Source organism: Protopterus annectens, chromosome 5.part0 (genome assembly GCF_019279795.1).
Source record: "Protopterus annectens isolate FY-2018-M chromosome 5.part0, PAN1.0, whole genome shotgun sequence".
NCBI classification, from domain to species: Eukaryota; Metazoa; Chordata; order Ceratodontiformes; family Protopteridae; genus Protopterus; species Protopterus annectens.
Genome location: NC_056735.1, coordinates 766,477,561 through 766,490,738, shown reverse-complemented (window position 1 = coordinate 766,490,738; position 13,178 = coordinate 766,477,561). Strand labels below are relative to the sequence as shown.

At 44.2% G+C, this 13,178-nt stretch overlaps 1 protein-coding gene across 3 annotated transcripts in view; it reads right to left on the bottom strand.

Annotated features, from left to right (window-relative positions):
* CUL5 (cullin 5) overlaps window positions 1-13,178 on the bottom strand; it is a 2,346,971-nt gene that overhangs the window by 351,422 nt on the left and 1,982,371 nt on the right. For all 3 annotated transcript variants that reach the window (XM_044072614.1, XM_044072615.1, XM_044072616.1), the window contains exon 15: window positions 9,721-9,896. In XM_044072614.1, the coding sequence (XP_043928549.1) occupies window positions 9,721-9,896 (176 nt within the window). The remainder of the gene's footprint in view (window positions 1-9,720; window positions 9,897-13,178) is intronic.

The following is a 13,178-nucleotide window of genomic DNA, read 5'->3' as shown; positions in this document are numbered from 1 at the left end:
TTACAGTGTGTACGACTTATAAAATTCAGTTTAAGACCTAGAACCTAAAAAATACTACCACTATAAAAAGTTTTTACTGAAGGATTACTTATTTATAACTCTTTCATAGCCTCTGTGGTTCCAGATATATGAATTTACTTAATATGAGGACATAATTTGATTCTGTCAAAAGGCTTAGGCTCCACCCATTGGAAATTACAGTGAAACTTCCTGAGCTCCATTGAGTGAATGAGTTAACACATATTTAAATGGGTCTACTTCAAATTAACAAAAGGCCACTTATCCAAAAACGAAATCACTGAGGCAAAATGTCCAAAACCTGATTTTAACAAATAACCGTATTGCCGAAAACTTTTGTCAGGGTAAGTATCCAGTTGACCAACATTTCACAAAGAAACATACTGGACTACCTTCAACCCACCCAGTGGGGGGGGGGGGTACTAAATATATCAGACTCTGAGATTGCACTACAGTGGGGAAAAGGGCAAATTTCCCCATGTTGGCCAGCTGGATAATTAACCTGAGAAATGGTTCAGCAATAAGGTCTTATCAGGTTACGGACATCTCATCTCTGTGATTTCATATTCGGCTAAGTGGGTTTTTGATAATTTGAAGTAGACCCGTATTTAAATATGCATATAACATAAAAGGTCTAAATAAAGGACCACTACTCTTTTCGTTAAGTACCTTGGGATCTTTTAGTTTGTTAATGCTAGCACTGATCAACTCCATATATTTCAAAACTGCCTTTTTTTGTATTTTACTAAGTTGTTTACATTAGGCTGCGGTGGTGGTGCTGCGGTAGCGTTGTCACCTCACAGATAGACATTCTCCTGTTCGATTCTCAGCTAGAGCGTCTTATGTGTGGAGACATGCGTGAATGGGCATACCTTCGTTGAAGGTTGTGCGTCAGAGCTGGCAACTCGGCAAGTAAAAATCTACTGCCAATCATTAGCGGACCAGAGTTCCACTGTGGCGACCCCTAACCGGGAAAAGCCGAAAGACACAACAACTAACTTGTTTTCATTGCAAAGTCATTTAAATGCAGCAGTATATTTTCTGAACTGGGGGTTAGGAATTGGCATAATGGCCAAGGTCCTTTCCTTGCAGACAAAAGGTACAGGGTTTATTACCTTGAGAAGAATAACTAGACTTAAAAAAGGCCACATGGGGTCATTAGCCCAATAACTACCCATGAACTTATAACAGTCTCAATCCAGAAAGTTGAATGTTGAGTGCAGAGATCCACACAGCATTCCACTACATGTGATATGAGCCCTTCATTAGTAGAGTATGATTATGTATGACTCTGTAGCACTAACATGGATGATTCTGCATTAAAGTTAAAGCTAACACTGCAAGACATTTGCTAGAATTAAAGTTAATACTGCAGCACTTAGTCTTAATATTGAGTTTTGTTAGCAGTGCTATAGAACTACTAAGCTGTGCCCTGTAGTGTTTCATAACACAGAAAGGAACTGATTACAGAAGGTACTTGAACCTGGTTGTTAGATAAGTGAAACAGTCTTGAAAACAAACTACTGAGTATACTGGAAAGCAGTTTTCTTTCCAGTATTTAAGTGTTAGAGAAAATGTGAGATCCATACCAGATGTGAGGGAAAACTAAGAAGTGTGACCAGAATGTTTTGATTTAGGCACAAAGGTGACTTGTGGGAGAATAATGAGAAGTTATGTACTTACCATAACGTTCCATGTTAGTTGTCTTCTTCTCGCCTTCTTTCTTGCTGGATGGGGTTCGGAGCCGAACCTCGGCTCCGACTCGGCCTATTACTAAAGCTCGAGAGCTATTTTTACCGGCTCGAGGCTATCCTATGTCCCATCATGCTAGGCGTCATATACCCAGATCTCGTTTGATAGCTAACACTATGGACATACATGTCCCACCACAACAGAGAATATATATATATATATATATATATATATATATATATATATATATATATATATATATATATATATAAATAGAAGCTCTTATAAATATATACATATCTCTTATAAGAGTTACCAAGAGAAGCAAGAGAGCTAGCTGAGGAAATAACTCTAGTGACAAAAAATCTCACAAGATACTCTCTCAGTCTTTCCAGGCTAGGGGGATGGAGGGTGGGATGCAAGAAAGAAGGTGAGAAGAAGACATGGAACGTTATGGTAAGTACATAACTTCTCAATGTTAAGTTGTCAATCTCGCCTTCATTCTTGCTGGATGGGACAGTGTCCCTAGTACCTGGGTCCCGGGAGGCTCAATGGAACAGACTCTTGAGTACAGTGGAACCAAAATCAGCCCTGCTTCTGGAGGCCATGTCCAGCTTGTAATGAGAAATGAAGGTATGAGGAGATGCCCATGTGGCTACTGCACAAATGGAATCCATTGGCAATCTTGCCTGAAAGGCTACTGAAGAAGCTAATGCTCTGGTTGAATGAGCTCTGGGCTTAGAAGGGAGCTCTTTATGCCTCAATTGGTAAATCAACATGATAACAGAGGTCAACCACCTGGACAAGGTTACTTTGGAAACAGGCAGGCCTTGCTTCCCTTCCGCGTAATCGATGAAGAGCTGGTCTGATTTCCTCGTCTGCTTAGTTCTATCCAGGTAGAAGCGCAATTGATGGTGAACATCCAAACAATGCAACTTTCGTTCAGCCCTATTGGTATAACTTGGGAAGAAGACAGAAGATCGATGGTCTGATTCAGATTTTTTTGAGAGAGTACTTTGGGTAAAAAGGATGGATTAGTCCTAAGTGATGCTCTATCTTTGTGAAAAACAAGGTAAGGAGGGTGAACACAAAGGGCTTGAAGTTCTGATACCCTTCTTGCTGAAGTGATAGCTACTAAGAAGAGAGTTTTCCACGAGAGCAGCTTTAAGGAACAGGAAGCCGCCAGCTCAAAAGGAGGGAGAATTAAAGACGACAGCACCAAATTTAGGTCCCACAGAGGGGGAGGATCTTTTCCCGGAGGCCTAAGTAAGAAGGTTCCTTTTAGAAAGGCTTTGCAGAGCTTGTGGGACATAATGCTAGTCTCTGACAAGCCAACGTGGAAATTTGCAATAGCTGCCAGCTGAACCCTGATGGTGGCTGAAGAAGAACCCATTTGAAAAAGTTCTGCCAAAAACTCTAAAACTGTTTGGACAGGAGATGTAAAAGGGTCCACTTGTTTTTCCCCTGCCCAAACAGAGAAATGCTTCCATCTGCTAGCATAAGTCTTTCTGGTAGTAGACTTGTGAGAAGCGAGAATGATGTCACAAACTGAATGAGAGATTAAGGGAAGCCTGGCTAGGGTTGGAAGTGGAGCAACCAAGCTGTGAGGTTGAGAGATTGATGCAGCCCGCCCGATTGATGGGTCAGAAGATCTGGCACTGGGTCCAGATGCCAGGGCTGTTCCAGTAGATGACGTTGCAGGAACGGAAACCAAATTTGTTGAGGCCAGTAAGGGGCAATAAGGATAATTCTGGATCTCAAAGCAGTTGCTTTCTGGATTAACTGAGTAATTAAGGGAAAAGGGGGAAAAGCGTACAGAAGACCCCAGGGCCAATCGTGGACTAGAGCATCTCTGGGGGGAAGACCTGGGAGAGGGAAGAGGGTGAAGAAGTCTTGGCACTTGCTGTTTTGAGGGGTTGCGAAAAAGTCGCAACAAGGCTGACCCCACCTTCTGAAAATTCTTTCCACTACTAGCAGGTTGAGAGACCACTCGTGGGGCATGAGAATGGCTCTGCTCAGCCTGTCCGCTATGACGTTGGACTTCCCGGGGATATGAGTTGCTACCAGAAACCGTTGAGAAGAGATCGCACACTGCCAAAGTCTGAGTGCTTCTCGACATAGGGGGTAGGATCTGGTTCTGCCCTGCTTGTTGATGTACCACACTACAGATATATTGTCTGTCTGAATTGCAATAGTCCCGGTGGGTAGAGAGTCTTGAAGGGCCCGCAACGCTAAAAGTACCGCTCTCATTTCCAAGACATTTATGTGCAGGTGGCATTTAAAGGGTTGCCATGTGCCTTGGACTGTCCTGCCCTGAAAGTGGCCCCCCCCCACCCGATCAGGGAGGCATCCGTTGTCACAGTAGCAACAGGAGTAGGAAGGACAAAAGTTCTGCCCTGAAGTACCTGAGGGGAGGCCAACCACCAAGAAAGGTGCCTTTTGCATGACTGATTAGAATGCTGTGCGACATTGGAAGCTGTTGAAAGGACCACTGGGAAAATAGCATCCACTGCAGGATCCACATGTAAAAGCGAGCTAGGGGAAGTAATGTGACTGCTGCTGCCATGAGGCCTAGGGTTTTTAGTACGAATCTGGCCTGGACTTTGCTCTCCTGTAGTAGGATCTGAACATGATCGCGAATGTCTGAAACTCTTTGTAAAGGCAGTTTTGTTGACAGCTTCACAGTGTTTAAAACGGCACCTATGAAGGTAATGGACTGACAAGGCGACAAGGCAAACTTTTCAAAGTTTATAGAGATACCTAGCTCGTTGCAAGTTTGGACAGCATAATCTCTGGACTGGAGTAGTTGACTCCTGGTGGTAGCAGTAAGGAGCCAGTCGTCTAAAATATGGAAACACCTGGAATCCTTGTCGTCTCAGGTGAGCCGCAACCACTGCCATGCATTTGGTAAACACCCTGGGGGCTGTGGTGAGGCCAAAGGGCAGGGCTTTGAATTGGTAGTGAATGGCTACCAGCCGGAAGTGGAGAAACCTTCTGGAGTGCCTGTTCATTTTGATATGGTAGTACGCATCCTGAAGGTCTATAGAGCACATCCAATTGTCCTGACCCAGAAAGGGTAGAATGGACTGTAGCGTGACCATCCGGAACTTCGTTCTTTGAACAGACTCGTTCAGCCTGCTGAGATCCAAAATAGGTCTCCAGTCCCCTGTCTTTTTTGGTACCAAAAAGAACTTGGAGTAGATTCCGGATCCTTGCTGGTCTGCTGGGAATGGCTGGATAGCTCTTTTTCTTAGCAGCTTTGAAATTTCTAGTGCTGCTAGATCCCTCAGACTGGGTGGAACGTCTGGAAGGGGCCCTTTTGGCTGTTGTGGGGTGTGAATAAAGGGAATTCTGTAACCCTCGGATATGATCGACTGTACCCATTTGTCTTGCGTGAGGGAATGCCAGGCTTCTGGGTACAGTGATAGTCTTCCCCCGACTGCCTCCGAAGGTGGACAGTTGGGCAGCTCCTCAGGGGTGCTGGAAGGGATTGTCAGAGAAAGATTCTCTGCTACCCTGATTCTGCAGACCCCTCCCTGCCCCTTGGGTGGCATCTATTATTGTTCCCTCCTCTGCCTCTGGAGGGAAGCTCACCACGTGTGTCAGGCAGTACTCCCTGAGGTTTGCGGAACCACATTTTGCCACTCTTCTGACCCTTAGGGTATGGTCTAGAAGGAGTGGAAAAATGGACTCCCACGGCAGAGAGAGTCTTGCCTTCCTGCTCGCAGCTGGTCAATATATCCTTCACTTGAGGTCCAAACAAGGCAGAACCATCAAAGGGGGTGTTAGTGAAGGACGCCTTGAAGGGGTCAGCAAAGTTACAAAGCTGCATCCAGGCGTGTCTCCTTAGAGCAACGCCCGTGCCTGCAGCCCTACTCGCCCCATCGGCTGCATAGGAAATGAGCCGCATGGAGGAGTTGACAATCAAGTTCAGGGTCGCCAGCTGGGAGTTGATCTTTTCCTGAGACCCCGCAGCTGATGGGTCCTGTAAGGTATCACCCAGTTCTTTGAGAAGGTCTCTTTGAAGACGGGTGAAATGGCACAAATAATTCAGCGACCGCATGGCAAAGGTCGCTGAAGAAAACATCCGCTTACCATACCTGTCCATAGTCCTAGATTCCTTATTAGGAGGATGGACAGGTACTGAAGGGTCAGCCAACTCCTTCTTAGTGGCCGCCGCCACCACCATGGCATCAACAGGGACGCCCTTAGTTAGAAACTGCCTGTCAGAAGGGGCTGTAATAAATTTTGTAGGCCTCCGGGGAGTTGGTTCGATAGTATTCGGAGCCATCCATGCCTTTCGAGCCACCACATCCATGAGTGGGTCGAAAGGCGGAGACACCCAGGAGGTGGAAGGGTGAGAACCAAACGCATCTAGGTACACCGACTTGTCCTCGGAAGGGTTGAGGGCAGACCAGTTCCCCCTCTGCGTGAGAATCTCCAGGATGTCAGAAAAGGAGACCTCCTCAGAGGGGGACCTTGGGGACCCTTCCGACTCATCCAGGTCAGTGTCCGATGTGACTGACTCAGGGGAGTCCACATGCTTCCTCTTGCATGTTCTCTTTCGAGGGGGCTCCCCTGCAGGATCCAGGGAGGCCCCGGAAGAGGAGGACATGCCCAATGGGGCTACCTGGAGCGTTGGCTCTCCACGCTTGGTGTCAGGAGGATGGCAGAGGCCGAAGCAGGCACCATAGAGGGAGGGGCCGACGGGGTCGACTGTGGCGGCGGTATAGGAGCCAGCACGCTCCTCATGACCTCAAAGGCGCCCCTATCAGGCAGGGAAGAGGGACCCAGCTCCGAAGAGATACGGGCTCCCCCCGGCACCGAGGGGGACGGCTCTGAGGTCGATGTCAGGGCCGAACTCACCTGCGCCGAGGCTCCAAGAGGGAGAATGGGGTTGGACAAGGGTCCGATGCCACTCGCCCCCTCGGAGCCGACGAGGGAGTCTCGGCACCCGGATCCCTCCAAGGACGGAACCAAGGACGGGATCGGAGCCGACGAAGGAGTGGTATCGGTTCCGACGCCCCAGCGGTGCTAACCGCGATGACCTCCGGCTCCAAGCTCAAAGGAAGGGTCAGAAGAGGAATTGGAGCAGGCGTTGGGGTAGCCACTGTCTGGTGAGAAGGGCTATGCAACATCTGGGCCAGCACCTGCGACTTTAAGAGCCTACTGACTACTCTCTCGAGGTCATGATCCGACAGCCTGGAAGACAGAGAGGAGTGAGACCTATGGCTCCGCTCTGAAAGTAAAGGGGACTTCGGAGCCGAATGCACCAACTCCAAGGAAGGAGATTGTGAACGTTTCTGGCTTGGAGATGGCTCCGACACTAAAGTCAGAGCCGACTGAGGCCTCGATGCATCGGTTCCGGCCAGAACCGACGAGATAGAAGGAGGTCCGCTCGGCTCCGGACATGGTTTGGCGGGCTTAGAAGGTCTACCGGACGGAGGCTTCATTGGAGAACCTTCAGGCTTTAGCAAGCCTCTAAGGATGAGCTTGTTTCTGCATTCCTGCAGGACTCTTGGACTGAAGGCATGGCAGACAGAACAAGAGTCCTGCAGGTGCAGAGGGCCCAAACAATATACACAAGAAGTGTGACTGCCTGTCAGAGACATCTTCTGACAGCACGAGTCACACTTCTTAAATCCTGAGACCTTGGTATCCTTGGACATGATACCACAGGACCGGGACAGAAAGTCTATTCAAGCACACAAAGCACAAACACACTCAAAAACCCTTGGAAAGAGCCACGCAACAACTACTTTAAAAACTTCGCTACAGGGAAGGGAACAATATTCCACACACACACTCAAAGGGAATCCCCAACTACCAACTAAAGAAAAGGACCAAAGGCCTATCCACCTAAGGGTGGAGAGAGAGAAGAAACTACTTTATCTTTGCGTTTTTTAGTAGATTGGGTAGTCGGAGGATCCGACGGCATAATGTACGTAAAATCAGAACCGAAAAACTGTTCTGCAAATTCCGACCGACGCCTAAGCGTTCGTCGGTTGAAAGAGGCACAGGCCGAACAGGCTGCTACGTCATGGGCTGGGCCTAAACAAGGCAGACAGTAAGAGTGGAAATCTTTATGAGGTATTTGTTTCCCACAGGTTAAACAATTGTTAACTTTTTCTGACATCGGCTGAGGCAAGAAAGAGTCCCCAACGGGGTACTTAGCTTTTAGAAGTCTTCGAAGTAGTATTCGGTAGAAGTAATCTCTGGATCCGACCGACCGGCACTTGCGACTGAGGAAAATGGCGTCGGCTGATGCTTATATACCCGAAGACCAACAGAGATGACGTCGGGTGAAGTGCGACATCAGCCGAAGCCGGACCCGGACTTTGGAATCCGGCCGACTGCAGGGCTGCCTGACGACAGGACAACCCACTTGTTATGACTGCAGATGCATCCATGAAGGACATCTACTAAGAAAAGGAGGGGAAAACTAGCCGGTATACTACTAACACTACTAGGGCAAAAACTACTAAGAGAAAAATTACAAAAACTAACTGCAAATATAAAAATTTTTTAATACGACCTGGACCCGGTGAAAAACGCCACCTCGTAGCTGAAGCGGCAAACGAGATCTGGGTATATGACGCCTAGCATTATGGGACATAGGATAGCCTCGAGCTGGTAAAAATAGCTCTCGAGCTTTAGTAATAGGCAGAGTCGGAGCCGAGGTTCGGCTCCGAACCCCATCCAGCAAGAATGAAGGCAAGATTGACAACTTAACATACTTAATTGTGCAGATATGATGGTATAAAAGACCAGGATTCTATTATCTGGCAGAGTTCTCTACTCAGGACATACTGCATACAAATGTGCCTTATCAGAAGTTTTTGCAAGACTATTGTCATATGACAAACAAAAGCTTTGCCACTGACAGAATTCCATTCCTGTCACCTCCAGGAATTGCCTTCTGAGACTGCTTATAGATATTTCATAACAGAAAGGCAGAGCTCATACTAAACCGTGCTAACTTGTAAACACTTTATAATAAACTTGCTTCAAGTTATTTCTGCTGATGTTTCATATCTCCTACTCAACTCGATGTTATCTGTTAATACAAACTGTTTATGACAGAATGGCTAATAAAAACCATAAAAATATCTCAGTAAAATCTACCTCTTGGAAGCACTTAGAATTCAATATAAAAATGTACCAAGTAATACATAATAGAAAGTTATCTAATGCTAAACTATTAACATTTCGACATCAGTGCTGTTCTAAAAGAAATTTACATACAATTTTATCACGTTAATAAAGACCAGAGGAAGCAAAATCTAGTTTCACCTGCCTGATGTCATTAGACATAGCAATATTAACAACTTTGTATTTTACAGCTACTGAGATGGCATTTATGATTTTAGAGGAAACAGAGTCGTAACTAAGTGACAGAAAAAGCCAAACACTGACATACTACATAGTTGGGAAAAAGGTAGCTCAAAACAATTTACTCTTAGTAGTCAGGGATAAACTAGTGTAGTTTAAGAATGGCTTTCTGATGCTACCTAGACTAGGCAGGGTATAAAATCCATTGATGTCCACAGTTTATAGAATGATACCTACTTTAATATGATTTAACAGTACACAGAATAAAGCACTAAGGTAACTACTGTAATGTCCTATTAAAAATATGCAACTTTATGGTTTTGTATGTGCAGCTAGAAATTCTGAGGTGTGTGATGCACATTAAACACACATCCAGGCTTATAATACACGCATCGGGTATTTCAGATAACTTTTTAAACAAACAATATGGGGCATATTTTTTTTAACTGCAAGATGTTACTCAAAGTCAACATTAAATTACACAAATTATCAGGCATATAATCAAAGTTATTGGCATCATTCCTTTTAATCTTTCATCATGGATTTACTATGGCCTGCAACTATATTCTTTAGAAAAATACCAAGAAGCAAATACAGATCATAGGAAAAAGATGAACATGTAGCTCTATAACGTAACATGGCGTTCTAGGAAACAAAGCTTTTTAAAAGCATACATACAATTCCATTTGACATAAGGTGATGCCAGTGCAACTTTCTGCCACTATGATTCTTTTTATAGAATTCTTCCACCTCTGGAATAAGGTCTTCCAGTTCAGTTGGTAGCGATACAAACACTTTTTCAGAGCTTCGAGACCAAGCTCCGGCATTCAAAATTTTAATATTTACAGAATCAGCTAAACAAATGAAAGAAAAAAACAAGGTGATCAGAGATTTATAAAATTACTAAAAATGATCATATTCTTTACTTATTTGTGGAAAACAGCAAATTGTGATGCTGGTGTGTGGGATGTTCTGAGTTAAAATAATACAATAAAAATTAGAAATTAAATGAAATGGAATCAATTCACAATTAACTGATGAACTTTAAAAAAAAAGAACTACAGTTAACTAAACTGCAGGGCAAGAAATTACTTTCAGTACAACTTAAAAATGAAATGTATTACTATATAAAAGCAAACACAGTATATAAAATACTCAAGAGGACCTTGCAACATATACCAATGGCAGGACTAACTCAACTGATGCTAATATATTGTATTACGTGGGAATTCTTCCACTTGAACAGTGTTGCAGCTAGGGACAGTACAAACCAGTGTTACATGCTAGCACCAGCCCACAGTACAAAGATAGACACACTCCCCAGAAAACAAAAAATTGTTATTAGAAAGTAAAGTCAATCACTACGGTTTCTTGAAATGCCACTTAAAGTTCTGAACTACAGACTGCTACTTTAGGTTCAGCTTTGATAAAAGTAAATAAATAAATGACTTTGAAATTACTAATAAATCCAATATCCAAATCAGCATCACTGAAAATACTGCACACACTCCTAAGCAACTCTTTTTGCAGGGTAAATCCCCTGCACCACCCCTGCCCTCACTGGATGGGGATTGTAAGCCCCTACATTTCCTCATCTCTATCTACATCAACCACAAGGGTGCACAATCTCAGAGAAAAAGGGGGAAAACAAAATTAAAATTCAGATTTCTTCCTCCTCCAAGTCTAACAAATCAAAACTGAAAGCACATCATTTGTAAAACAACTAGTTGCAACACAATGAAATGTAAACTACAGGAACATGGCAAGGTTATGAGACTCAGTTAAGTAGAAAACAACTAAACAAAAGTTATGTGCTTACCATAATGACAGATCCTTATTAACCCAACCTTCAAGACCGATAGAGAGGGACATCTGCCTTCAAGGTGGATTCAAGCTAGCAACTTCTAATTCAGATTCTCCATCATTCAAGCCTCCCATAATGCCAAGTGGTCCTACAGACTGAGTTTGCTCTTTATAGGGTACCAAGGTACTGGACAAAATGAGGTATTATAGAGAAAAGCTTCAGGATCAGGTCTACCAAACACCTCCAGAAAAAAAGGTGACAATTTAGTAGGCAGGTGGTGGATAGGATAGGTCAGGACATCAACATGGATGGAGTGTGACAAGAAAGATTTATTGTTAAGTTACATGCATAGCTTTCGTACTTTGTATTTTCTCCTCTTGTGTGTCTCAATGATTGGGACGGAATCCCCAGCTAATTTCTTCTCAGTTATCACCAAGGCAAGATACCTCTGAGAATGGTCAAACCAAAGGCAGCTCTGGACCATGATACAAGGCCAAGTTTATAGTTCTTGATAAAAATGTGCATTAACCATGTTACTTCTGCATAGATGTCATCTACAGGAGAATCTTTAAACTAAGTTACATAGGTTGAAATAGACCTTAAGGAATGAGTTTTAAGTTTTGAGGCAAATGTAATGCCTTCGGAAAAGTAAATGGTTATGCAATTTGAGAGCCATTTAAAGTGACTTTGGCTGTTTGTTTAAAAAAAAAGGATATAAAGAGTTGGCTATTCTTCCTTAACAATTTCATTCTGTGGAGACTGAACCTTAACTGATGACATACAGAACCAGGATGTGAAAGTGGAGCTCTGCTTTGTTAGCATGACTTGGGAAGAAAACAGGCAAATGTCTAAGAGAAACACACCGTTACCTACAGAAAATCAAATATGGTTGTTTGCATAAGGAGTGCAACTCAGAACTTCTTGCTGAAGTAACCACAGCCAGAAAAAGTCTTTCAGAAGAGGTGTTTTAATGGCTGAAATGGGGGTTTGTGAGATTTTGAAGTACTAGTGTAAAATCGTATGGCAGATATAGGTCTTTAAAGGATGATCTCAGGAAAAAGATACCCTTTAAAAAGGCATGGATGAAAGTTTGAAATGGCAGCTAGATGGACTTTGTGTAATACCTGGGGTCTGTGTCAAAACAGCCTGCCAGGAAGTGCACAACAGAAGGAACCGATGCTGAGAAAGGCTTTAACCCTTGACCAACAGCCCAAAGGGAAAACCTTTTTCATTTGCTTTTACACAACTATCTAGAATATTATTTCTGAGAAGGGGAAAGCAAGGTACTGGAGATCAATGGAACTGGGGAAACCTTAGTATAAAGGCAGCCCTTTCTGTACGAGGCTTGCCAGAGGGGTGAGAAATGAGGTCTGGTTGTGGATCCAGTGACCACGGAGGTTGTGTCAGAAGAGTCCAGAGCACAGGGAACCATATTTATCTGGGCCAAAAGGAGCTATGAGGATGACTGTTGCCTTCTACAAAAATGCTTTAAGAATGCTGTCATTAATGGAAGTGGGATGAGGCATACAGAAGTCCAGGTGATCAAGGATGGACCACAACATCCTTGAGTGACTGCTCATGTGGAGAGAAAACGATGAAGTAGCTGCTACATTTAGTATTGTAGGGCGAGGCAGACAGATCATAGCAAGGCTGACCCAGTTGCTGAACATCTCTGCTGTCACTGTGAGCTTGACAGAACACATGTGAGGCATGAGGATAAATCAACTGAGCCTGTCCACCAGAAGGCAGGTTCAACCTGGAATGCACATTGCTATCAGAAAGCACTGTGAAGATATTTACACACTGCAACACTCCCTTGGCCTCTTGGTACAAGGGTTAAGAATGGGTTCCCTTCTTCTTGATGTACCATACGACTGATGTATTGTCTGTATGGATGGAAATCACACCCTGGATGAGGACATCCTGAAGTACCTGCAATGCTAAGAGGATTGCCATCATATCCAGAACACTGATGTGAACGTGTTTCTCTTGTTGTGTCCACATTCTCTAGACTGTCTTCCCTTCATAGTTCCCCCATCTCATGCCAGATAGGCGGTGTCTGTGGTAACTGTAGCTGTTGCCAATGGAAGAAGAAAGGGTCTTTCCTCCTGTAAAAGAGAGAGAACTGAATATACTACTTCAGATAGTTCTGGCACACGCGAGTGCTTGATAGAGTAATGAAGAGGGTGGGTAGACTGAGACCTCTGGACACAAAGTGTGCATTAAAAGCACTCTCATATAGTACCTGGCATGGAAAACTAGCATTATGGAGGCTGCCAGGCCCCTAGTGTACAAATTACAATGGAAGACAGTCAAATTTGATTCTCTCCTT